Source organism: Larus michahellis, chromosome 4 (genome assembly GCF_964199755.1).
Source record: "Larus michahellis chromosome 4, bLarMic1.1, whole genome shotgun sequence".
NCBI classification, from domain to species: domain Eukaryota; kingdom Metazoa; phylum Chordata; class Aves; order Charadriiformes; family Laridae; genus Larus; species Larus michahellis.
The window spans coordinates 52,913,389-52,936,603 of NC_133899.1; the positions used below are offsets into that span (position 1 = coordinate 52,913,389).

General features: G+C 40.5%; 1 protein-coding gene across 1 annotated transcript in view; it reads left to right on the forward strand.

Moving 5' to 3' along the window:
- The first annotated feature begins 2,746 nt into the window (after positions 1–2,746).
- COX16 (cytochrome c oxidase assembly factor COX16) overlaps positions 2,747–23,215 on the forward strand; it is a 52,980-nt gene continuing 32,511 nt past the window's right edge. The window contains exons 1-2 of the mRNA XM_074584822.1: positions 2,747–2,857; positions 17,025–17,102. Coding sequence (XP_074440923.1) covers positions 2,798–2,857; positions 17,025–17,102 — 138 coding nt within the window. The 5' untranslated portion in view covers positions 2,747–2,797. The remainder of the gene's footprint in view (positions 2,858–17,024; positions 17,103–23,215) is intronic.

A 23,215-nucleotide genomic window follows, 5' to 3' on the forward strand; every position in this document is an offset into this window, starting at 1 on the left:
GTAAAAGATTCAGCTGGGTAAGTTCTGGTCATCCACTCGTGAATTACTATTCACACAGCCTTCAGCTCTCACTGGAGATGGCAGAGGCTGCATCTGTTTCTCTCCAGCAGTGCCCTCCATGATAAGTGATCCTGAATGGCAATGTTTCCTGCTTTTCCAGCCCTGTTCTCCCTCCCACTCTGACAAGGTATCCCAGGTGTAAGCTGCAATTAGTCTCTCCATGCCACTTGCTTTCCTGAAATGTCCCTGACCTCAGTTCTGCAGGCTGGCTTTTCTGATGTGTGTGGGGAGGTGAAATCCCTAGTTCTGTTGAGATTCGGTGAACTAGTCATTTGAACTAGCCATCATTTGATTGTGATTTTGCAAAGTGGCAGAGTTTTGCCTTTGAGGTCCACTTTACCCAAGCCAAGTCCTTTTACCAAATAGCCCCCAGAAGCACAAAAGGAAGTTCAGAACTCATAAAAATGTCAGGAACCTGAGTCAAGTCCTCTCACTTGAAAGTCTCTGTAAATGTTCAGCACAAAACAGATAGGTGTGCTCAGAGGCTAGTAACCCTACATATGTGAAATATATCTCTTACAAAGTAGGTATATGCAGTGCTAAAACTTCTCTAGGCTCCATACTGCAATACCTAGAACATTTCAAGCAAGAAAAGGCAATCCTCACCTTGCATACAGGTGGTAGAACACTCTCTTCACTCCTGGGAATGCTGCGGCAGCTATGGATGCTCACATGGATTTTCTTCATTGTGCCCAGCATGAGCCTTCATTTCTTCCCAAACTATTTGTGGCAGGCTTTTCCTCTGTCTGCTGGAATGGACTTGTCTGGGGGAAAATGTTCTTTCTTTTGCCTTTGAGGTTCTTGAAGGGAACTTCATCTGAGGGGCTTCCTGGGGCAAACCACCCAGACATACGGTAGCACTGAGCTCCTCATTAGCCTCAGGGTTATCTTCAGTCTTCTCTGTAGTCTTTTGTTGTTTTCTCATTTCTGTGACTTCAGAGGTGATCTTACTGAAGGTGAACTCCTCTTCCCCATATACAGCCAAAGGGAATTTTATCTTAACAGGACAATTCAGGGTTACTGCAGTTTTGTGGATGGTGCTTTCATCTCACCCTTAGGAACTAGGCTATAGTGGCTAACTTTGAATCTTCAGTCCTGGCATACACACAGACTGAACTGCCACTCATGGATGTAAATACCTTAATATAATAGCACAGGATACTTGTACAATGTTCTGTGATATTAGTGAATGGGCATTCATAGGTACCAAGAGTAACAAACAGCAAGAATAAGAGCATGATGTGTAGCAGCCCTAATCAAAAAATAAGAATACCAGTGTGCTAGGTGTGGTAGAAACGCCTAACAAAAATAGTACATTTGCACAAAAAGGTTTCCAGGAGATGGTGATTCTGCCCCTCTACTCTGCTCTCATGAGACCCCACCTGGAGTACTGCATCCAGCTCTGGGGCTCCTAACATAAGAAGGACATGAACCTGTTGTAACGGGTCCAGAGGAGGGCCATGAAGATGATCAGAGGGCTGGAGAATCTCTCCTATGGGGACAGTCTGAGAGAGTTGGGGTTGTTCAGCCTGGAGAAGAGAAGGCTCTGGGGAGACCTTATAGCAGCCTTCCAGTACCTAAAGGAGGCCTACAGGAAAGGTGGGGAGGGAGTCTTTATCAGGGAGTGGAGTGATAGGATGAGGGGTAATGGTTTTAAATTGAAAGAGGGGAGGTTCAGATTAGATATTAGGAAGAAATTCTTTACTGTGAGGGTGGTGAGACACTGGCACAGGTTGCCCAGAGAAGCTCTGGATGCCCCATCCCTGGAAGTGTTCAAGACCAGGCTGGACGGGGCTTTGAGCAGCCTGGTCTAGTGGGAGGTGTCTCTGCCCATGGCAGGGGGGCTGGAACTAGGTGATCTTTAAGGTCCCTTCCAACCCAAACCATTCTATGATGCTATGATTCTCTGAATAAAGCGTGGGGAGATTTCATTCCACGTGCCATTAGGTGGCAGATGAAAAAAAAAAGGGTAGAAACCTCAGAGGAGCTTCAGGACGGTCCAGGTTTGGCAGACATGGAGACAAATCGTTTGAAGCCTCAACTCCCCTCTCAGCGCACACGTGCTGTTACTGGCACCCGCTGGCCTTAAACCCAGGCTGCACACTTGTCCGGGTGACAGCATGGCTCCAGCCCCGTCCTTTCCTTCCCATAGATACGGTGGAAGCGATATAAGATCCGAACAACTTGGCCGCAGCCGGGACACGGGGGGAAGCGCTCCCCAGCAAACATTTCTCCTCAGGAAAGCCAGTGGGGTGGATGAAGCCATCCAGCAGGCCAGCCTGGTACCTGCGTACCGGTTGTGTATGTTCATCAAACGTCTGTTAATTCAAAGAGCTTCTGCGATATGCATGTGTGTGTGTGAACGTGTAGAACCTAGAAGTACCCTGTGGCTTTGTAACTAGTCACTTGGCCTCAGCGGCCATGTCAGGGAAAGCGCCGAACGGGCCCAAACGCCCCGTTTCGCCATCATGACTTCAACAAGCGATCAGCCATGGCTGGGGAGAGGCGGGTACCCGCTCGCTAAGCTCGGCCGCCCTCCACAGGCGGCGGCCTCCTTCTGCCAAACACCCCAGGGCGGCGCGGAAGGCAGCACCGGGCCCGGAACCCAGCGTCCCGGGGCGCGTTGCCGCGGCGGAGGGGGCCGCTGTGGCGGGAGGACCGGCGCCCAGCCGGAAGCGGGGAGGCCGGGCCGGAGGTGGGGGTGGTGCCGGTCGCGGCCTGTGGGGCGGGAGGGGGGATGGAGCGGCTCCGCAAGCTGTGGAGGGGCCGCACGATGACCTTCGGGGTCCCCCTGTTGGTGAGCAGCGCGGGGGGGGGGCGCACCGGCAGGTGGATTCATGCTGGCAGGGAGGAGGGAGGGGGGTTTGTGTGAAGTGGTGCCTCTGGGGGACCGGCGTGTGGCCGGAGGGGAGCTGACGCGGGGGGGAAGGAAGGAGCAGCCCCCAGGGTCAGCGGCGGCCTCTGGAGGACAGGGAGAGGGTGTGAAGCGTATTCTTAAAGATACTCCTAACTAAAAAGTGAGGAAAATGCATAGAATCATAGAATTGCTGAGGTTGGAAGGGACCTTTAAGATCATCAAGTCCAACCTTTAACCTACCCTGACAAAAGCCACTTCTAAACCATGTCCCTAAGTGCCCCATCTACCCTTTTTTTAAACACCTCCAGGGATGGTGAATCCACCACCTCCCTGGGCAGCCTATTCCAATGTTTAATAACCCTTTCAGTGAAAAAATGTTTCCTAATATCTAATCTAAACCTCCCCTGACGTAACTTGAACCCGTTTCCCCTCATCCTATCACTTGTCACCAGGGAGAAGAGGTCAGCCCCCATCTCTCTACAACCTCCTTTCAGGTAGTTGTAGAGGGTGATAAGGTCTCCCCTCAGCCTCCTCTTCTCCAAGCTAAACATGCCCAGCTCCCTCAGTCGTTCTTCATAAGGTTTGTCCTCCAGACCCCTCACCAGCTTTGTAGCCCTTCTCTGGACACGCTCCAACACCTCAATGTCCCTCTTGTAGTGAGGGGCCCAAAACTTGGTTTTGGGTTTTTTTTGGGTGGTTTTTGTTTTTTTTTTTTAAACACTACTTATGCATTTGTCAGACTTTCATTAGCTTTTTGATGGATTTTTAAACCGCAGTGGTGGTGTTGGTCTGCAAATTTGTACATCTGCATAAGCAGAATTTGAGTTAAATGAGGTTGATAGGTTATAGTTACAGTTGTGCGCAAAGTGATAGGTGAGACATAGCCATTTAGAGTAGTGGCGATTAGAAAGTAACTCAATAGGCTCAAAGGAATAAACCAAAATTATAGGACAGACAGCACAATAGATTGCACTTGCCCATTCTGAGTACTTGTGTGCGTTAGAGGAAAAATTAAACAACTCAGATGCGCTTATGGGTAAAAACTCAGGAAGGAAGAAAAAAGCAGTAGACAGGACTGTGTGGTTTCTATTTATGCAATTCACATCTTATTTTCCATGTATTCATTTGGTTTAGAATAACTAAACTGATTTCTAGATGGATAAAGAGTAGCGCAAAGGATAATTCCAACATTTTTACAATACTGCTAGAGAAATTACTGTCATCCTTCTCATATCTTCAGCAGCATGCCTGAGAAAAACGGAGTGGTCTAAAGAAGGACAACAACACTGTTAGAGTTAAAAAAGTTTAAGGCCGTTTATTTTAAAGTGACAACAGAGTGCAAATATTCATGCAGTTGTATATGCTGAAGTATCTTTTATCAAAATATTGATGAAAGCATTTGTAAGAAGTGGAAACAGATTTTAAAAAAACCAAACAAACCAACAAACTAGTGTGATGATACCACAACTGTATGCATCATTTGCATGGGTAGCTCCGCTCCCTGATATCGCAGACAATCTCCTCATGTAACATTTTTCATAAAGTGATCAAGCATAGCGTTACAGCTGTTTTCATATCATGCTGCATGCATGTGTACCTAAAAGGCTGTCCACAGAACTTTGCTGCTCTCATGCTTAGCCTGAATTTATTTCACTTTCTAATTTTTCGTGTCATTCTTTGAGTGCTCTGATATTATTCTTTAGTTTAATAATACTTTTCTTAGATGTTTAAGGTTGGATATAGTTTTAGGGCACAGTCCTATTTTTTTTTATGTAATTATTTGAGGTTTGTAACTTGTCTTTCAAAATGAGGGTAACCCAGGATGTTTAGGACTCCTCAGCTCAATTTTAACTCCCTAAAAGATTTGGGGAAAATTTTACATGATTACATCATAGATACTTGTGGTGGGTTGATGCTGGCGCCAGGTGCTCACCAAAGCCACTCTATCACTCCCCTCTTCAGTTGGAGAGGGGAGAGAGAATATAATAGAATACTTCTGGGTTCAGATAAGGACAGGGAGAGGTCATTCTGTCACGAGCAAACCAGACTCGGCTTGGGGAAAATTAATTTAATTTATTACCAATCAAATCAGAGGAGGATAATGATAAATAAACCCCAAATCTTAAAACACCTTCCTGCCACCCAATCCTTCTTCCAGGGCTCAACTTCACTCCCAGTTTTCTCTGCCTCCTCCCCCCAAGTGGCACAAGGGGGATGGGGAATGGAAGTTGTGATCAGTTCATCACAAGTTGTCTCTGCCGCTCCGTCCTTGGGGGGACGACTCCTCACACTCTTCCCCTGCTCCAGCATGGGGTCCCCTCCCGCAGGAGGCAGTTCTCCATGAACTTCTTCAGTGTGAGTCCCTCCCACGGGCTGCAGTTCTTCACAAACTGCTCCAGCGTGGGTCCCTTCCATGGGTTCACAAGTCCTGCCAGCAAACCTGCTCTGGCATGGGCTCCTCTCTCCATGGGGTCATGGGTCCTGCCAGAAGCTTGTTCCAGCATCAGCTTTCCATGGGGTCACAGCCTCCTTTGGACATCCACCTGCTCCAGCATTGGGTCCTCCACGGGCTGGAGGTGGATATCTGCTCCACCGTTAATCTCCATGGGCTGCAGGGGGACAGCCTGCCTCACCATGGTCTTCACCAGGGGCTGCAGGAGAATCTCTGCTCTGGTGCCTGGAGCACCTCCTCCCCCTGCTTCTTCACTGACCTCGGTGTCTGCAGAGTGTTGCTCTCACATATTCTCACTCCTCTCTCCAGCTGTTGCTGTTGTGCAGTAACTTTTTCCCCTTCTTAACTATGTTCTCACAGAGATGCTACCACCATTGCTGATGGGCTCTGCCTCAGCCAGCATTGGGTCCCTCTTGGAGCTGGCTGGCATTGGCTCTGTTGGACATGGGGGAAGCTTCTAGCAGCTGCTCACAGAAGCCATTCCTGTAGCTTCTCTGCTACCAAAACCTGGCCACGCAAACCCAATACAGTACTTAGAGGTGGTGACCTGGTGGAGAAAAAAGTCACCATGGATTTTTAATGATAAATACACCAGATTTGATAGGTTAACTGGTATAGTAGTTGAGGAGATGCAACTAATTGATCCACAAGATCTTGACTTTGATAAAGCTTTCTACGTTACCCTCCCTATGAGAATTGCACATTAGAGAAGGTATGGCAAAGATATGCTTCTTATCATTTGTGTTCTCAAAGGACTGAAAAAAATGCTCTAAAATGCTGTTATCAGGTGCCTTCCATGTTGAAAGGTATCTTATGTGCGGTGGGTCCTGCGATAATAATGGCGGCTGTGATATTGTGCAAAAACAGAAATGTCATTATAAGACAGAGAACCTTGTCAAAAGTAAAATAAAAGCCCTCAGCTGGAGCAGTTTTCAGCTTTGTGCTGCCATTGTAGAGATGTAGACAAACTGTAAAGTCTAGAGGAGAGCAACATAAAAGATGCAGCAGACATTCCACTGTTAAGGAAAGCTTAAAGGAATTTACCTAGTTTATTTTAGAAAAGTCTGAGAAGTTCTGTACATCATATATTGAGAGTGGTGGTTGCTTTTCATAGCTTCGGAAAGAAGTACCACAATAAACGAGCTTTAGATCAGATGTTAGCAAAATACTACTCTTTGTTAGGATAGGGCACTTGTGAGACATACTTAGGGTTTTTAAGGAGAGGTTAAACAACCATCTGGCAGCGATGGCGTAAATTTTCTCAGTTCTGCTTCAGTGCTGGAGGTAGGACTTCAGCTTCCCAGGCCAAGGTAGAGCTGTGATTGTCCTTTTGGCCCTCATAGTGTTTTTGCATGATTTGCCATGGGTCATAGCAGAAATTTTTGCGACTGGTTTCTTTGACTTTATACTGCCTAATTTCATTCCATCTCTGTTAACTGCAGAGCTTTTTCCTCCAGAGACAATATTATATAGAGAAGTACTCTATTATATTTCTTTCCGGGGTTTCATGTCTCCCTGCCTTAAAATTATTCTCCCCTGTGAATACTTCACAATGTTTCTGTGTTGCTGCCCAAAGGCTTCCCAAGGAGTAAGAAAAAGGAAAATTCATGCAATTCTTGTCAGTTCCCTAGCTGTCTATTGAACTCTGAAAGCATCTCTGAAGCTGAACAGAATTGTGCTAAAAGATCAATTACAGCAAAAAAGACACTGAATCTATGCACAGATTGGAAGGAGCATGCCTTTGTAACCCTTTATATTCTGCTGAATTTGTTAACAATACTGAAACCAAAGGTTTCTTTTACGTTCTTGCATCCCGTACGTCATTTTTTCACTAGACAAGTACAGGACTTTATTCTTCAACACTGCTAGACTTGTCATCTGTACCATATTTGCTTTTTTTATTAAAAAAAAAAATCAAATGGCTTTCACATCTTCCCATCTTACACTGCATATTTGAATGAAAAATCCCTCTGCCCCTTTTTTTAAAGGCTCCAAGGTTAAAGAGATTGTAATTCAAAGACAGGTGAGTGTCTCATTATACACGTACATGACACACACATATATAAAATATTTAATAGGTTTTAGTGTAAATTATCTTGATCTTTTTTTCTTTGTTCTTTTGGGCTTGGGGCTGTTTGTTAGAAGATTTCAGCGCAGAAGGGATTTTTGTGGTTGATCTTTATACCTCAAACTGACAACAGCTTTTGGATTAAGGTGTGTAAATCACAGTTTTCAGTCATACTTTCTCAGAAGATAAGAGTGTTTCTTTGTAAGCACCAACAAGACTGTTGGGGTGAGGAATTAAACCTGCAGGAAACCTTGATTTGTGAATGTTTCCTTTTAACTCTGTAAACTTTGCAGATTAAGATACCTCTGCATGGCATAAAACAGTAAGCATGCGGAAGAGAGTGATGTAATCTGGCGTGGGATGTTTTAACAGCTTGGGTGCTACAGGGTGAGTAGTCCTAAAGCATTGGTAAAGATGGTAACATCTGTGTAGATGTTGGGATGAGCTCCAGTGAGTTTACAGATGTATCTGTAAAATCTGCTGTTACGATGGAGGGCTGTGACACCTGTGTGGTAGCTTAAACATCTTTGTCAGCTGTATTGACATTTCCGTTTCCTATCATGATAATGGGAACTCTTTCCTTACCACATGAAGCTTAACTTCCAAGTCTTCAGGATGCTTGGTTCTGTTATAGAAGAGGAGCTTCAGTCACTGCTGCTTTATATTCCACAATCAACTGTACCTGACCAAAAGGGATGTGTCTGTCAATGTCCTGCTGCTGCTGTGATGCTTCTGTGAGATCTTGAGAGAACAAGGCTCTTTGATATTACAGCTGGTGTGTCCAGTGTCATATCTTTCTTATGAGACACTGAACGTGTAAGGCTACATCTCTAGTGCGGTTAGAATGTTTGAAGGTTGCTGGAAGCTGTTTTTTCAGATAAATATAAATGGTGATTCTAGATCATTGAGGAAATGTGTTTGGATTTCAAAACTGCAAAGCAGTAACAGTTTTAAAACACATGTTAAAAAAAATTATTTCATATGCTCACACCACTTTCCAAAACTTGTGTTTGTGTTTGTCTCTGTCCCACTCTAGATAAAGATCTTTCATAGTCTCTAAATTGCAAAATGAATATATAGATGCTCTTCCAGTTCTGCTGTCAACATGTTAAAAGGGAAAAAGGAAATTCTGAGGATCTGAAGTGGCATCTTAGCAGACAGAAAGTGTAATCTGTGGCTCATTTGGTGATTTTACTGCACACTTAAAATAAGTATATTGCACTATGTATGTAGTGCTGCAAATTTCAAATTTGCAGTACGTTGCAACATTCTCCATATCTATAGCTGTATATTTTGACTTCTTTTCATTTTTCTGGTTTGTTGTTGTTTCTTTTTCCTGTAAATGACTGTACTTTTACAAGTACTTTGCTTCTCCTTCTGGATGTTGTCTTTGGTGGTTTACGTGCTGTGCCTAGTGTTGCCAAAAGAGAAGATGGGGTAACTTGGAATAGTGAAAGATTTTTCTGTGAATAAACATGTTTCTAAAATCTATTTCCATCAGTGTTTATGCACACAGGCTGTACTACAATGCCATCTACGTTGCTGCCTTGAACAGTGCAAGTTTACTTTGATAAACACTTCGTCAAGAGACGCCAAGAATGCATGTCATGTAAAGGACAATAAAAAAGGTCAGATTAGAGAGAATCCCTAACAGTGCTGCAGCAATGTGGTCAGTGCTTCCAGGCACCATTAGGGAAGGTCAGTGGCATCTCAGGCCCTTCTTAATGAACCAGTTGTCTCTCAAGCTTTTTGACAAACAAAACAAAACAAAAACCTTTCACAGACAATAGGACATGAAAGTAGATGTCTGTGGATTAGTTTTGTTCACTGGTGAAATCAGGGTCATCTGGAAGCCATGACACACTCAGAGATGTTTTGCAAATATTGTGAAGTGGTATTTTATTGTGCTGTGAGTCACTGAAAGTTTTATAGGGTTAATGGTTAGGGAAACTATATTTTTATCATTTAAATGTACTTAAATAATTGAGTTTACAAAGATTTCTTTAAATAAAACATTCCTAATTCATTTCATAAAAAGCTGCTTAATTCTGAGTCCTGGGCTATTCTGAATACAAGGCATGCTTTTTCCCATGGATTCTGGAGGATCTGCCCATAAAAGATGGTATGAACGCTGAGAAATATCGAAAATTCTTCTTGGGAGTAATTATGTTTCTGAGATCTATTGTTGCTATCAGTGTCTATATGTAGAAACTGTTATTACATTATCTCCTGGTATTTGAAAAAAGATTACTACAATCAGCATTTTTAACTTTTAGATATGTCAGTGTTATTGTTAACATCATTCACATTATCGCCTTGAACAATTCATAATATTGAATTGCAGGACTTTTATTAATATCTATTACTTCATCTAACTTTACAATAAAATTTGACATATGCAGAACAGTTGATTTAAATGTTAATATGCTTTTGAGAGATGAATAGAAGGTAACATTTACCCATGAGAAGAGAATTCTGACTTCTAATATTTGTAGATAAATTGCGATTGTCTGTAAAAGTCACAAGTATTACATTTGTAGCCTGGAAAAGCAATAAATACAAAACTGTTTTTAGAATTTTAAAATGGTTGCTCCCAATCAGGGAATCAGAGAGTGTTGCTTTTATGCTTCAGTGACTTGTATTATAAATATTGGGTCTCTAAGCTTATGATGAGATACGTCTTTGACTTCTGCTGCGCTTCTGCTTGGCATCTCCTGTTTGTCTGTGTGTGTTTGAATCCACAGCGGAGTGTGGAGCTGTTCCAGACAAAACTACCCCCTGGAACTGTTTGTGCCGGAGTGGAAGCCAGCGTGTTCAAGCTGAATGGGCTTCTGTGGACTCCAGTTTGTGCAACCTGAATTAGCCGACTTCCATCTTTCAGTTGACTGTCAAGCCTTAGAATCTCTGAGCTCATCTTTTGAATCAACGCCTTAAACTTTTCTTTTGATTCTTAATCTTCGAGTGCTATTTTCCAGATAAATGTTAGACAAACAAATAGGCACTCTTTAGTACTCTGTATTTTCCTTCTGTTTAATTTTAAAACATTAAGAGTGTATTTGTACTGTTTAATGCTGTTAGAAGGGACTAATGGGGTATTCAGGGTAACTGAGGTTCTGTGTTGAGCCTCAGAACAGGAACATAAGTACAGACTCGCCTGTTTTCACTTTGTGTGTTTAGTCCTGCTCTAAGTCTCCACCTTCTTCAAGGGGGTATGAAGGTAAAGGTATAAGATTAACGTTTACTCTGTAATACATTTCATCTTCATCCTCTGTCCAGCATTGTCAACAGGGAAGTATTACTTGACAGTAGTCGTTTCTTTTTATGTTCTTTACTGCAGGTTTCAGTTTATTGTTGTTTTGAGCTGGACGTAACGCATCACAAGAACACCAGGCTGCCATGAGATATGAACAGTTTCTCATTGTAGTGTACCGTGGCTAGATTTGAACCTGTGAGTAACGGGAATGATAATTTTGATAAGGAATTGAAATTTTGGCTTTAGAAGCTTCTGAGGAAAGAGAAGGTGGTGTTCAGAAAGTGTAGCTTGATCACCATGGCAAACTTGGTTTGCAGAGAGCTGCAGCTGCTGAGTGAAATTCCCTTATGATCTGACCAGCCCAAGCAATGTGTGTAATGCAAAATGACAATGCTGTGTCTGAAAATGCCCTTTTTTGATAACGCTTATGCTGAGGAACATATGGGTTTCTGTCTCTTCTGCATTGTTCTTAGATTGGTTTCTATTAAATGCATTTTCTGTGCTTTCCAACCTGTTATGAAATGGACATGTTAATAAAAAAAGGTTTTGTTTTCTTCGCAAGACATAGAATAGGAGCACTGAAAGGATATGAGCAATTTTTGTTGTACTCTGGCCTGTGCCATTCATATTTGCCATCTTCAAAATCGCTGCCTTGAACATACTGTATATTGAGCCAATTAGCCTGATACCTTGAGTCAAGTTTAATACTCTGCACAGAGTTCTACATGGTGTGAAAACTACATTCTTCTGCTTTGTCAGTCAGTTAGGATTGGCTCTAGTTTATACCAGCTGCTGTCCCGGGTTGACAGCATGGTATCCATGCCATCATCTACTGGCATATTTCATCTGTTTTTGAATGTAATGCAGTTCTTTATGCAATTTGTGAATTCTAGTATATGTATTAAGTCAGTACTTTCTCCTACTTTGTTGTGCTTTTGAATGAAATAACTGCTAAGGGATGTATAGTTTTGGTTTTTATTTTCCCCCAAAGGAGGCCTCTGATCTGAACTAAAAATGATTTCCATTTGTTGCTTCCATCGAGGGTGGGGAAAGGACTTAGTAAGTTTCTGAGAAGACTTTGCACCGTTTTCCTCTCTTCTCAGCATTACAGTCAAGTGCTGGAATGTCTGTAGGAAGTAAAATTTTGAGAATTAGAGCTGGCAGAGGGGGGCGCTTCAGGTTAAGATGACTTGCCTGGGTCTTTTCTGGGACTGGCAGTTTGCCCTGCTACTTGATTTAGGGAACAAAAAAGAGACTTCAGTCTTCTGGGCTGTCAAATTGCCGTCTTTCACCAGTCTTGCACTGTACATACGACAGTTCTTTAAAAAGGAAACCCCCAAACCCTTTTTACTGTGATCACTGCAAACTAAGATAAAATAATTCACATGACAGTTTAGTTTTGAAGCTCCTGATTAATAGCTGGAGGGTTTTGCAGCAGGAGTCTTGAAGAAGAGTTTAGAAAATTGCCATTTTCCTTCTCTAGTGATATGTATCATAACATTTTCCACCACTGCATAATCTGTGTTGCCAGCACTAAATATTGTGATTTGGTTAATTTAGGGATTTATGACAAAAGTAATTTTGTAATCTGGCTTTCACAATTGGTACTAGAGCAGGAATGGCTTTCTCTGACAACAGGGACGCAGGTTGCTGGTGCTGCCAGATAAATAGTTTCTTGTTATTTTGTTAACCCAAGGAACTGAAGATAGCTCCTGTAGATTATGCAGGAAACTATACTGCTGTAAGTCCCAAGTTCTTCTGTTGTTTTGAGTCCTCAGTGACCATCTCACTGTAGATGGTGACAAATACAAGTATTTCCCATCTTAATATGCGGTTCAAGGGATCAATCTGATGCCGTCCATAACTGATTGCATAACATGCTTCCCAATGGAGAAGTGAACAAATAGAATTTTTAAAAGAATGTTATTAAAGAGAATTTTCTGTCATTTTTTTGCATAAAACATTTATTGAGGTTGCTGAGTGTATGTGACAGATGGTGCTCTTATGTCACATCCTATCTTTCATTTTGTTTTGGAACATGCAAGTCTTCCATGCATGCATAATTGCATTACAACATTGTAGGGGTTTTTTTTGTGTACTCAGTGAAACATAAAGGAATAATCCACGATGAGATCTTTAATGGGGGGTTGTGCTAGCAGTGCTGTTAAGCTGTTTGTTTTGGTGTTAAGTGCTGGCTGAGTAGTATGTTTTATGATTTTTGCCTTCTTAAGGTAAACTTCAGATGTAAAGGAAAAAGTGAGAAGTTACTATTTCCTCAATCTGCTGAATGCATTCAAGTAACTAGACAGATGATGTTCACTACATAATAACGTTTTTTGCTCCGTATTCTAAAGCATATAAAATGAATGGTTCCCTCACTGTGAAAGAATGCAGGTATATTTGAACTTCCCAGCTTTAGTACTCTTCAGATGCCCAATGTCTTAACATTTTATGATGTAAGTTAGGTATCTGTATGATTCTAAAATTGGAATGAAGAAAAATATATCTTAAGTTTTATTATATGTGGCATTACTTTTCCCCTTGCAGTTAACTGGAGAGTGAACTTGAGCTTAACTTCATTAGAATGTTGCGAACCTAACTTTTATTTATATGGCATCCTGAATAGCTTCTACTGTCTCTTTTATGTATGGGCCAGTGGATGGAACATTCTGGACTTTGCTGTTGCCCTCAGCTTACATTGAACAAATTTGTCCATGGTTTTTTAATTGAAGAGCATTTTGCAAGGAATGTAGAGGGTATCTCTGTTTTAGAAATTATGAAACTAGAAATGTATGGGAGACATACAGAATATGCAAAGCCAAAAGCTGATGATAATGTTGAAATTTTTAACTTCAGTCTTATCCCACTTTTAATTATTTGACTTGATGCTTTCTTATTGTTTGTATGTATGCATTCTTCTCTTTAAATACAGTGAACGTAAATGAAGGTAGTGAGGACAGCTTCCCTCATAATGCAAAAAAGGGAAAGGAAACACTTAAACCAAGACTAATATTTCCACGCAGTGCATTGTCAGTCACTGAGTCCATTACTACCTTTAATGCTATTATAGTTGCATAAGTTCATTTATACCTTCTTTTATTGGCTTTTGAACACAGTTTTCAAAAATCTAATTGACTGAATAGCTGTCCATTCCTGCTCTGCCTTGTGTAGATCAAGGCAATTCATGCTCAGGGCTGTCAGCTAACTGTATTGACGTGCTCTTGGTTGATTAAATAAGTGCTGAATATGACTGATTCTGCTCTGGCTTTGCAATGAAATCTTAGACATTGTGTTTAGTTCTTTAGAACATTGGTCAAGTAAACTTGTAAACATATTATTTATACCTTTGTGTGTGTTCTGTGTTTTTGAAAATTATTTAATCTTCCAGCATTACACTGTAAAATTTCAGTGGCATTTGTAATTTCTTACAGCATCAATGTGCTTTGACTCTGATGCAGCCTAACTGATGTTTCATCATAAGACAAATCAACCGTTGCAGTATTGGAAGTGTAAAGGCAACTATACTGGTAATGTCTGATAAGCAAAATGTGCCAACTTGCCAGGCTAGTTACACAGCTGATGCTGTATGAAGAGCTAAAGTACATCAGAAACCAAGTGTGTTTTTTTCCCTTTAGGAGTATAAAGGTAATGTGAGTAAAATTACAGTCTCAGGCCAAAACCTGTCTAAAGGAACTGAGAGGTGTGTGTGTATCAACTTCTTTGTTATGTGTATAGCTGCAAATGTAAAATGTGCTGTGTGATAGGTGGTTGCTCTCAAACAAGCGATAGGATGTGATGATACAAAATGAGTAGCACATGACTTATTTCATGTAACAACCTTGTACTTTATTTCCTGTAGTTACAGTGTACATTACAAAGTTTTACATGATCAAAGCTCAAGAATGTAGTATTTCTTTTTTAGAGCATGACTTTGTAAGCCACAGTGTACCTTGTCGTTATGTTGAATAATAGTTGGGTTAAGAGGAACAGGCCAGTTAAAGGTCTTCCGCTTATTCATATTGCATCTCGTAACGGTATATACTTCATGCAAGTTTGTTGTTGGGCAAACTAATTTTTAATTGATATCACGAGTAATTCCTACTTTCTGTCTGGTTTAACAACTGTGTACTGAACCATTTCCAGTGGAGTTGCTTTTGCTGAGCCATAGCCACTCTTTGACAATGTACTAATATACACAAAGGCAAGAAAGTGTGGTTTGTAACAGGCTTGTTACAACTAAACTGGTCTATAGCCCTTCTGGTTTCTGTTCATTAGGACTCAAAGTTTGTTGAATTAACTCATTGTCTGTTAATTAACATAATACTTGTTAGGAGTTAAAGAAGATCAGCTAATGAAAATTTATGCTGAAGTGTCAACCATATTAAAATTCAATTATAGTCTGATCCTTGAGACTTTCAGCATTATGTGTTACCATATTTTCAGCTGACAAATCTGCTTTGATTAAATAAATTTTGAATAATGTTCAGTTTCTTTGTAACCATTTTGAATACTTTATTTTCTGTTTCTTGTTATTCTTTCTTACCAAAATATACGAGGAAGATGTTCCCTCCCCCCTTTATAGGAACACCTTCTTTTCTGTTGTGTATTTTGATGATTCAATATTTGCAAGAGCATCGTTAATTACTTGAACAGTTACAATACAAGTATGGTGCCATCCAATTTCTTGGTAGGTCAAATTTCTAGTCGCCGAAAGTTAACTTGCTACCAGATGATGATTTTCTCATTAGCTTTCTGGACTCAGACTTCTGTGGCCTAGCAGCTGGATGTTGCTATCGCAAAATTTTCGTCTATTTGTTTCTAATTGTCAGCTAGATTATTAGGCTTATCAAAAGGGCCAGGCCAGAAAGAGACTGTGGAGCCTGTAACTCCTGGCTACTGGTGAAGGGTTCCCTGTTCTGTGAACAGAGTATATTAGTTCCTGGGTACCAGTCTGTAACTTAGCAGCATCTAAGTGTGCGTGTGGAGTGCGTTCACATGGTCATAAGTAGTTTTACCTTTGTGATGCGAAGTCACGTACTCCTGCAACTTTTAGAGGGAATAAATGTAGGGGGAACAAATTGTTTTGTTTTGGTTTTTTTACTTGAAATTGAATGAATGTGACTTTGTGGCCTCAATGACCTGAACTTTGGATAGCATCCTTTTTGGAGAGAACATGCATTTTGACTACCTGTATGGCAGCATTATAACAATTCTTGGACACAGGACATTGCTGCAAACCTAATATGTAGCAAGAAATCAGCCAGTGTTGTGTAGAAAACAGTTACCAGTGCAGCAACAGTCTGTAAAGAAGTAACAGCAATGTGGTGTGATAAAATAGGGTGGTGTTGGGTTTTTCTTCTTTTTTTCACTCGGGTCCTTAGAGCTTCCTCATGCTTCCACCTTCCTTAGATATGCGTCTCTAGATCTGAAGCCTTTTGGCTTCCTGTGCATCTGCCTTGACAGAGAACAGCAGACGGAGTCTGTCAGGTCAGAGCAGGAGCAATAGACCTGATTCTTCCAGAGAGTAGCTATATTTCTAAGCTAATTTTCATGGTGTTTGTTAACAATACTCGATTTTTTTGGTTGGTCTGTCCATTTCTAATGTAAAAATACATAGACAGTTTTATGATATCCCTCTGTCTTAAGAAATAATAATGTAACGATTTCTTTATGTGGATATGAAGGGTTTTCCCCCAGTTTCCTCCTTTACTATTCTTATTCATAAGCTTCACAGGTGTGGAGGGAATTACAAGACAGCTAAGGAGGCAATAATGAAAGTGCAAATGTGCTGGATATGATTTCTTAGCGTATGTGATAATGTATTATTGAACCACAGCTCTAGTCAGGTCGTCTGTTCAGAAGCTTAATTAGATCTCTTACCCACAGATATCAGGGTAAGTCAGTGTGGCATTGTTACTTCCCCATAGAGCTTGAAAATGATGAGAATAAATCCTGTGGTGGTGAGGTAAAGGTTCCTTTGCTGCAGTTATGTCAGGAAGCCATATGGGAAGGGAAAAGAAGGGGCAAGAGGAGAGGAAGTCCCTAGAAAATGTGACTCGTGAAGCAGCTGTCTTTGTATGAAGGAGGAAAGGTGTGAAATTCAGGCCCAGAGAGTGGAAGAAGGTTCTGACTTTACATACACTCCCTCTTCTCCTATACGTATCTTCCAATTGATTATTTTCTTCAGTTCCTGGTGTTCCTGTTGGAAGAACAGTAGGGTCCCTTGACAAATGACTTGCGTCAGTATGCAAAATGTTCTTTGTAAGTATGCAAAGTGTTCTTTAATAGTTCGTAATAGTCCTAACACATCTGCTTTCATTTTGTTGTTTTTCAGCTGTATCTTGTTGGAGGATCTTTTGGACTGCGTGAATTTGCTCAAATAAGATACGATGTCCACAAACTACATGGCAAGGTAGTTGAAATGGTTTTCTTTTCTTTTCCATTTCGTTTTGTATATGTTGTATATGTACTGTCTTCTAAAGGATTGCTAGGACGAGCAAACTATTGGTATTGGGGATTTGCCTTTCACCACTGGTCCCTGGGCTACATCTGATGCTCTTAGACAGTGAGTAGCGTGGGTAACAATAAAGGGGATGACATGATGCTGAATCCTTTTACTGGCTGCGAAATAGATCAACATAAATAAGAGAAAAATTTTGTTCCTTTGGTTGATTATAAGTGGCAATTCTGAATCCTGAGAAAGAAGTGTAGCAAATCTAGGAGGAGGTTATTACAAAGATACTGTATCTGGTTTAGACTAAGAAAACGGATGTTTTAAAAGTTTCTGTATTCAAACAGTATTTGGCATTGAGTATATAATGTTAGATAGGACTCTTGTTGTGGGCCATCTAAATTGCTTTAATCATTCCTCATTGTTGAAGCGTTCCTCACTGTTTAGTCATTCCTCCCTGTTGAAGCACCACGTTGCCCACTCCTGCTCAGTCCCATACTTGACATCGCCTATAGACAGGGGAGAGAAATCTTACAAATCTTTCTCCAGTGCTGTCTTCTGGGTAGTTATTTTCTGTCAGTCCTGGACTTTTAGGACGAGTTGGAGCCTTTAAGTCTTTGTCCAACCAGATGGGGATCACAACAGGGGCAAGAATTTGCCTGTTGTGTTTCTGTCAGTTTTTTGGTCAGATTCATACTTGGTGAATTACATTTGAGCTCCATGAACTGCACTGTGACCTCAGCCCAGGAAAAAAAAGCCGGTAATAGTTGTGTTCGTTCAGATCTATGAGGCTCCTTGTCCCAGCATTTATAATCAAGGGAAGCATCATTGAATTAGACAGTAGTACATGAAAGCTCTGAGGGGAAGCTACTACATCCTGGAGTTCTTAAGCTCTGAAAAGCTAAAAGAGGACATCTGGATTCTGCTCTAACTGGTATTACTTAAGGCTGCAGCATCTCTGTTGTGTTTTCTTTTTCTTTTCATTACAATTTTATTTAGGAATAGATGAAATTTAAATAAAGAACAATGCAGTATTGGCTGAGAACTAGCACACCAACTATGGGCTCGTTTGTAGACAGACAAATCAAAGCAATGTGTCCCATTAATTTCTGGTTTTATGTCCATAAAAATAGGGTTAAGAACCACTCTAATTCATTAAATAAGACAGTAAAAGTGATTAGAATGTATTTTAAATGATAAAGAGAAACAAACCTAGTTTAAAAGGTACATGAAACTCAGGAAAAGAACATTAATATAAGTAATTTAAAAATGCTATTAAAGATCCTGATGGTCAAAACATATGTTTAATTTGTCGCTGGTTAAAATGTTTTTGTGTTGGAGCAGAATATGCTTTTCTCATATAACACGCTTGGACTAGCATAAGTCTTTATCAGAACAGGGATGAGTGCTCCTTTTTGGGGGCTGGGCAGTTATATGCAAATTGCAATAGGCAATAAAATAAACAGGATTATTTTGGTACAGTTGCTCCTTTGGAATAATAGCAATGTTTAATTAAATAACACTTTTCATACAAGGAGCTCAAAAGACTTTCACAGAATTTAAATGAATTAAGCTTCATAGCCTTACTGTCAGGAAAGGTAGGATTATTATTTCCATTTTACTGCTGAAAGTTAAGCAACCCATCCAAAAGTAGCTAGGATTTGTAATACCTGACTGCTTATCTTTTTTGATCATGTTTTAAGGATGTGCAAACTACAGTATGCCCCCTTTTGTAAGCGTGACTCCTAAACTTGTTTTCTTCCTAATTCAGCAGCTAGGTAGACAGAATTTAGACAATCCTTTTGTGCTATATCTCTACTAAATTTCAAATGCTAAACTATGATCCCTTCCCTTCAAACGTATTTGTCTTTTTCCTTTTTCAGTCCAACCATTCTCATTGTGCTGAGAGGGAAACCACATTAGTAGGCAAGTTCTCAGGTGACAGTGATATTTTGAAGGAAGTGTAATAGTAGAACTAGTGTCTGTGTTTCAGTGCCTAAGGGGTTAGCTGTGACTTTCTCTTTGTGTTCTTGTGGCGTGAGGAGCAAAAGCTGCATTAGTGCTAATGCCTATGATACTAACGTCAGACTGGCTTTTGAAGATCGTTCCTTGATAAAGGAATTAAAATTCAAGAGAAAATGGTGGTTTGGATTTTTGAGGGAGCATGGTTTGGTGGTGATGCATTGGGCTGGAGCTGGGATTAGGACTTGGGAGAGAGACAGAGCCTAGAGCTGTAGCCAGAGTGGGGCTGGGAAGGGGCAGCAAAAGGAATTCTGTCTGCTTGTTCATTTGGGCCGTGGCTTGGGATCTTGGGCTGAAGCTCAGTTGATGTGTAGGACAGAGAGACAGAGCCTAGAGCTGCAGTTAAAGAGGGGCTATTAGCATCTTAACAGCAGATATTTAATCCATTTAGTATAGCATCTCTGAACATCAGGGCTTTGTATATGCCCACTTCTTGCAAAAGCAGAAAACCATTTTGGGTACACCTTAATTTACTCAGGATACCTAGATCAGTCATATCCCCTCAGCACACTGAATATTCTGCGTTTAAAGTGAACTTACGCTGAGACTCTTATTGATGTAAATGCCTGTTTATGCTAGTCAGAATTCTCCTGAAACTAATCAAGGATTTCTCCATTATCTATTGTTGCCAAAATGTCGATTAATGGAGAAATCATTAGGTTAGGTAATTGTTTGTTTTCTGGGAAGAATTTATGCAAATCAAAATTCGTTCTAGAAAACCAGGTATGCTTACGGGAAAATCACGTGGAATTAATGGAGAAGAAATTAATAGGTTTGTATAGGCATCATTCCAAACACCTTCATTGTCAAATGGAAAACTAAGCCCTTTCTTTGTCTTGCTTCTCGTTGTGTGTGTAATTGAATAGAGATGCTTATTTAAGGAGTTTTTTTATAGAAAATGTGATTTCTATTAAATATACAGAAAATGTTTCCTTTCAACTACATAATAATAAATTATTTTTATTTACCATTGTTGTCATTTAAGCCATGGTAGAGACTTGCTGATTCAGATCTAATTTTGGATATAAGAATCTCGGACATTTGGAATGGTCTGTGCTATTAGCTGGTAGTTACTATAGAGGGTTGAAGAGAAGCAACATATTAACTACCTGGGAAAATCTAGGATTTCAGCCCATCAGCAAACCATTTAGACTAGTAAAATAGCGTTTGTAATCTCCAAAACCTCTTTGTTGAAGAAGTATTATTTTGAGGCAGGTTCTCAGTGTATGGGGAGGGGGACAGGACTGAGCAAGTCCTTCCAGAGTAACATGCAGCAGAAGCACTTCTAGGAAAGTTAGATTCTCTAGCTCATTTTGTCAGGAAACAAAACATCAGTTAGCTTTTGAAGTCTGCAGGTAGTTCCTGCTGTGGATTATGTATGACAATATTACTATCCTGACCTCTATAGTGTTTGCAAACTGTGTAGATCCTGTTCACTTTTCCTTTATCCTATGCAAAGCGAGTACACCCCAAAAGTAGAATGCTAAGTAATTAGAATAATAATGTTTTCTGTCTTTCTGATGCAGAAAATAGAAGCAGTGAAGAGTCAAAATGACAGAAGTTCAATCTTTTCTCCTAGATGAGTTTCACCCTTGAATCAGCAGTTGTGTATTAAAATATGTATGACCATTGCGTGGTACTCCAGGAGTTAAAATCCAAGTGAAATTGGAAATACCTGACCTGTTCTTGCGGAGCACCATATGCTTTTTATGAGCAATAAACTGTAAACCCAGAAAGAGTATCAGAGGAGTGATGGTGGTGGTGTGAAACATACTCACTAGTAAGTGTGCTAGGAGCGTAAAGCTTGCTTTATGCAGACTGAACAGATTGTCTTTAAAATTTCTGTAAAGAGAATGGCAGTGTTTTGAGCTCCTTAGGTAACCTTTTAGACCGATTGACTGGCACGTAATCGTGTCTCACCCATGAGACATTGCTTATAGACACCTGCAAGGTGTTAGTATTGCCATTGTCAATTCTCATTTATTGCATTTACTTGATGTCTTGAAGTCCTAACTCATGAAATGTAACTGTGAGGATCTCAGCTTTAACATTATAATCCTAGACTTCGGAGTTGGGAAGAAGAGCACATATGATGCATACAGATTATCCTGGAAGCTTTGCTTTCCTTTGAAAAAGAAAAGAATGAGGGGTGAAAGAGAAAAGAAGGCTAATATGATCACTTATGACACTCTGACATTTTACTGGTTTACAGCTATTCTCATAATTGGGCTTGATAGTGGTATAAGTGTGTTGGCTGTCTGGTTGGTTTTGCTCAGTATTACAGTTTTAGAATATTGTTTGTGGGTCCCTAGTGTTGTCCTTTAACATTGCATCTTGAAGCTCAAGAATGGGTGTCAGGGGACCCACAGCAGCATGAGATTTAAATAACTTCCACTGATCTCATTGGAAATTTTATTTCCATCTTGTTCAAGTTCTTGCTTCAGTTCCCTCCTCTACCACAGAGCTCCTCTCTGCCTATGAGCAAGTCACTGAATTTTAGTATGTCTCACTTTCTCAGTCTGTAAAAGGGGGATAATTAATGCTGCTCTACTTCACGTAGGGAACAGGAAAGTTAATTAATTCAAATAGAAGTAGTTATTTAAATTCAAATGAGTATTTTAAAAAAATATTTCCTCAGGTGATATCCATTAATTCAAGTGTTTTGGGTCAGGGTGAAATAGTTTAGGAGGGAACAGGAGCAGAGAACTGACCGCTTTCCATGAGGCCTTTATATCAGGGGAGAACATAGCTGGCATTTGCCTCAGGAAGGTCCAGGAAATCAGTCCAGCATTTTCCCATTATTATAAGTGGATAGTTGAGAAGTACGTGGTATCTGTCTATTACAATGCTTTTGTATTGCAGTCGAAACGTTACTCTGGTTCACAGACATGCTGCAGGTTTTTTTAAACTGTTGAGTTGCGATGGTGACAACTGCAGCAGCACAGTGTTTAAATGAGGTTGCAACATCCACCCAAAAAGGCGGTGGCTTCTGAACAGTCTGTCATGTTTCTATATGTCACATCATTTGCTTCTTGTAAATAATATATTTCACATGAGGTGAAGATTTTAAAAGAAAATCACCTAAACCTCTTGAATATGTCTGTAGCATTGAAAATTACACAAATAGTGCTGGTTTTTACTTATAGTCATAGAATGTCAGCAGATTGTCCCCATCATTAAACATACTGTGAGCTACTAATGCTGGATAGAGGTACTTTACTGCAAGCTGGCTTGTTTATCTTACTTGAGGACCTGCATCTGTGTTAGAAAACAGTATTTGCTCTATTTGCAAAGCTATCAAAGGTACTAAGAATTTCACTGAGATAGCAGACAGTATTGTAGCAGGATGTAAAGGTGTTTTTTTCACTTTCTTCCCCCAAATTGTTCAATTGACTGAAAATTGCAAGGTGTTTTTATTGCAGTTCTTAATGGATAAGCATCCATGCTTGAAATCATGCTGCACCTTGGTGTTCCCAAAGATCATAAGTCTGACCAAAACTTGACTGACTTCACCATTTCAAGGAGTAATCTGGATAGGCCAAGTCTTTGTGATTGGACTGGACTGGCAAAGCCCGTGGTGGTGTAGTTTGTTCCCACGACAACTAATAGGCTTAATGCTGCCAGCCCAGGTTGTTCCATGCACTCAGTTATCTTCTGTGTTCTGCAGGCTTTCTGCTTGATTTTGTTCCAGAGGGATTTAGACTCATCCTCTAGACTTCCTGGTGTGCCAACACTCCCTACCAATGCTAAGGTCAATGTAAATTAACACTGTTAGTACTCAAAAATACTCTAAATGGTTTATTTGTATTAATAGAGTTAGGGAAGTAAAATTTAAACACCCAGTATCTGCTTGGCTAAATCTAAATGTATGTTTGTGGTGCTATGCGCTGTCAGGAATTCATCTTGGTCATGTTTCGATTTTTCTTAAATGAAATGCCTAGTCTGAGATAGCTAACCAGGCAGCCCATATAGGTGGATTGAGAGAGAAATGGCCCCATAATATGTTTCATTCAGTTTTAAAAAAGATGCTTGAGAAATAGGTTATTCTCTTT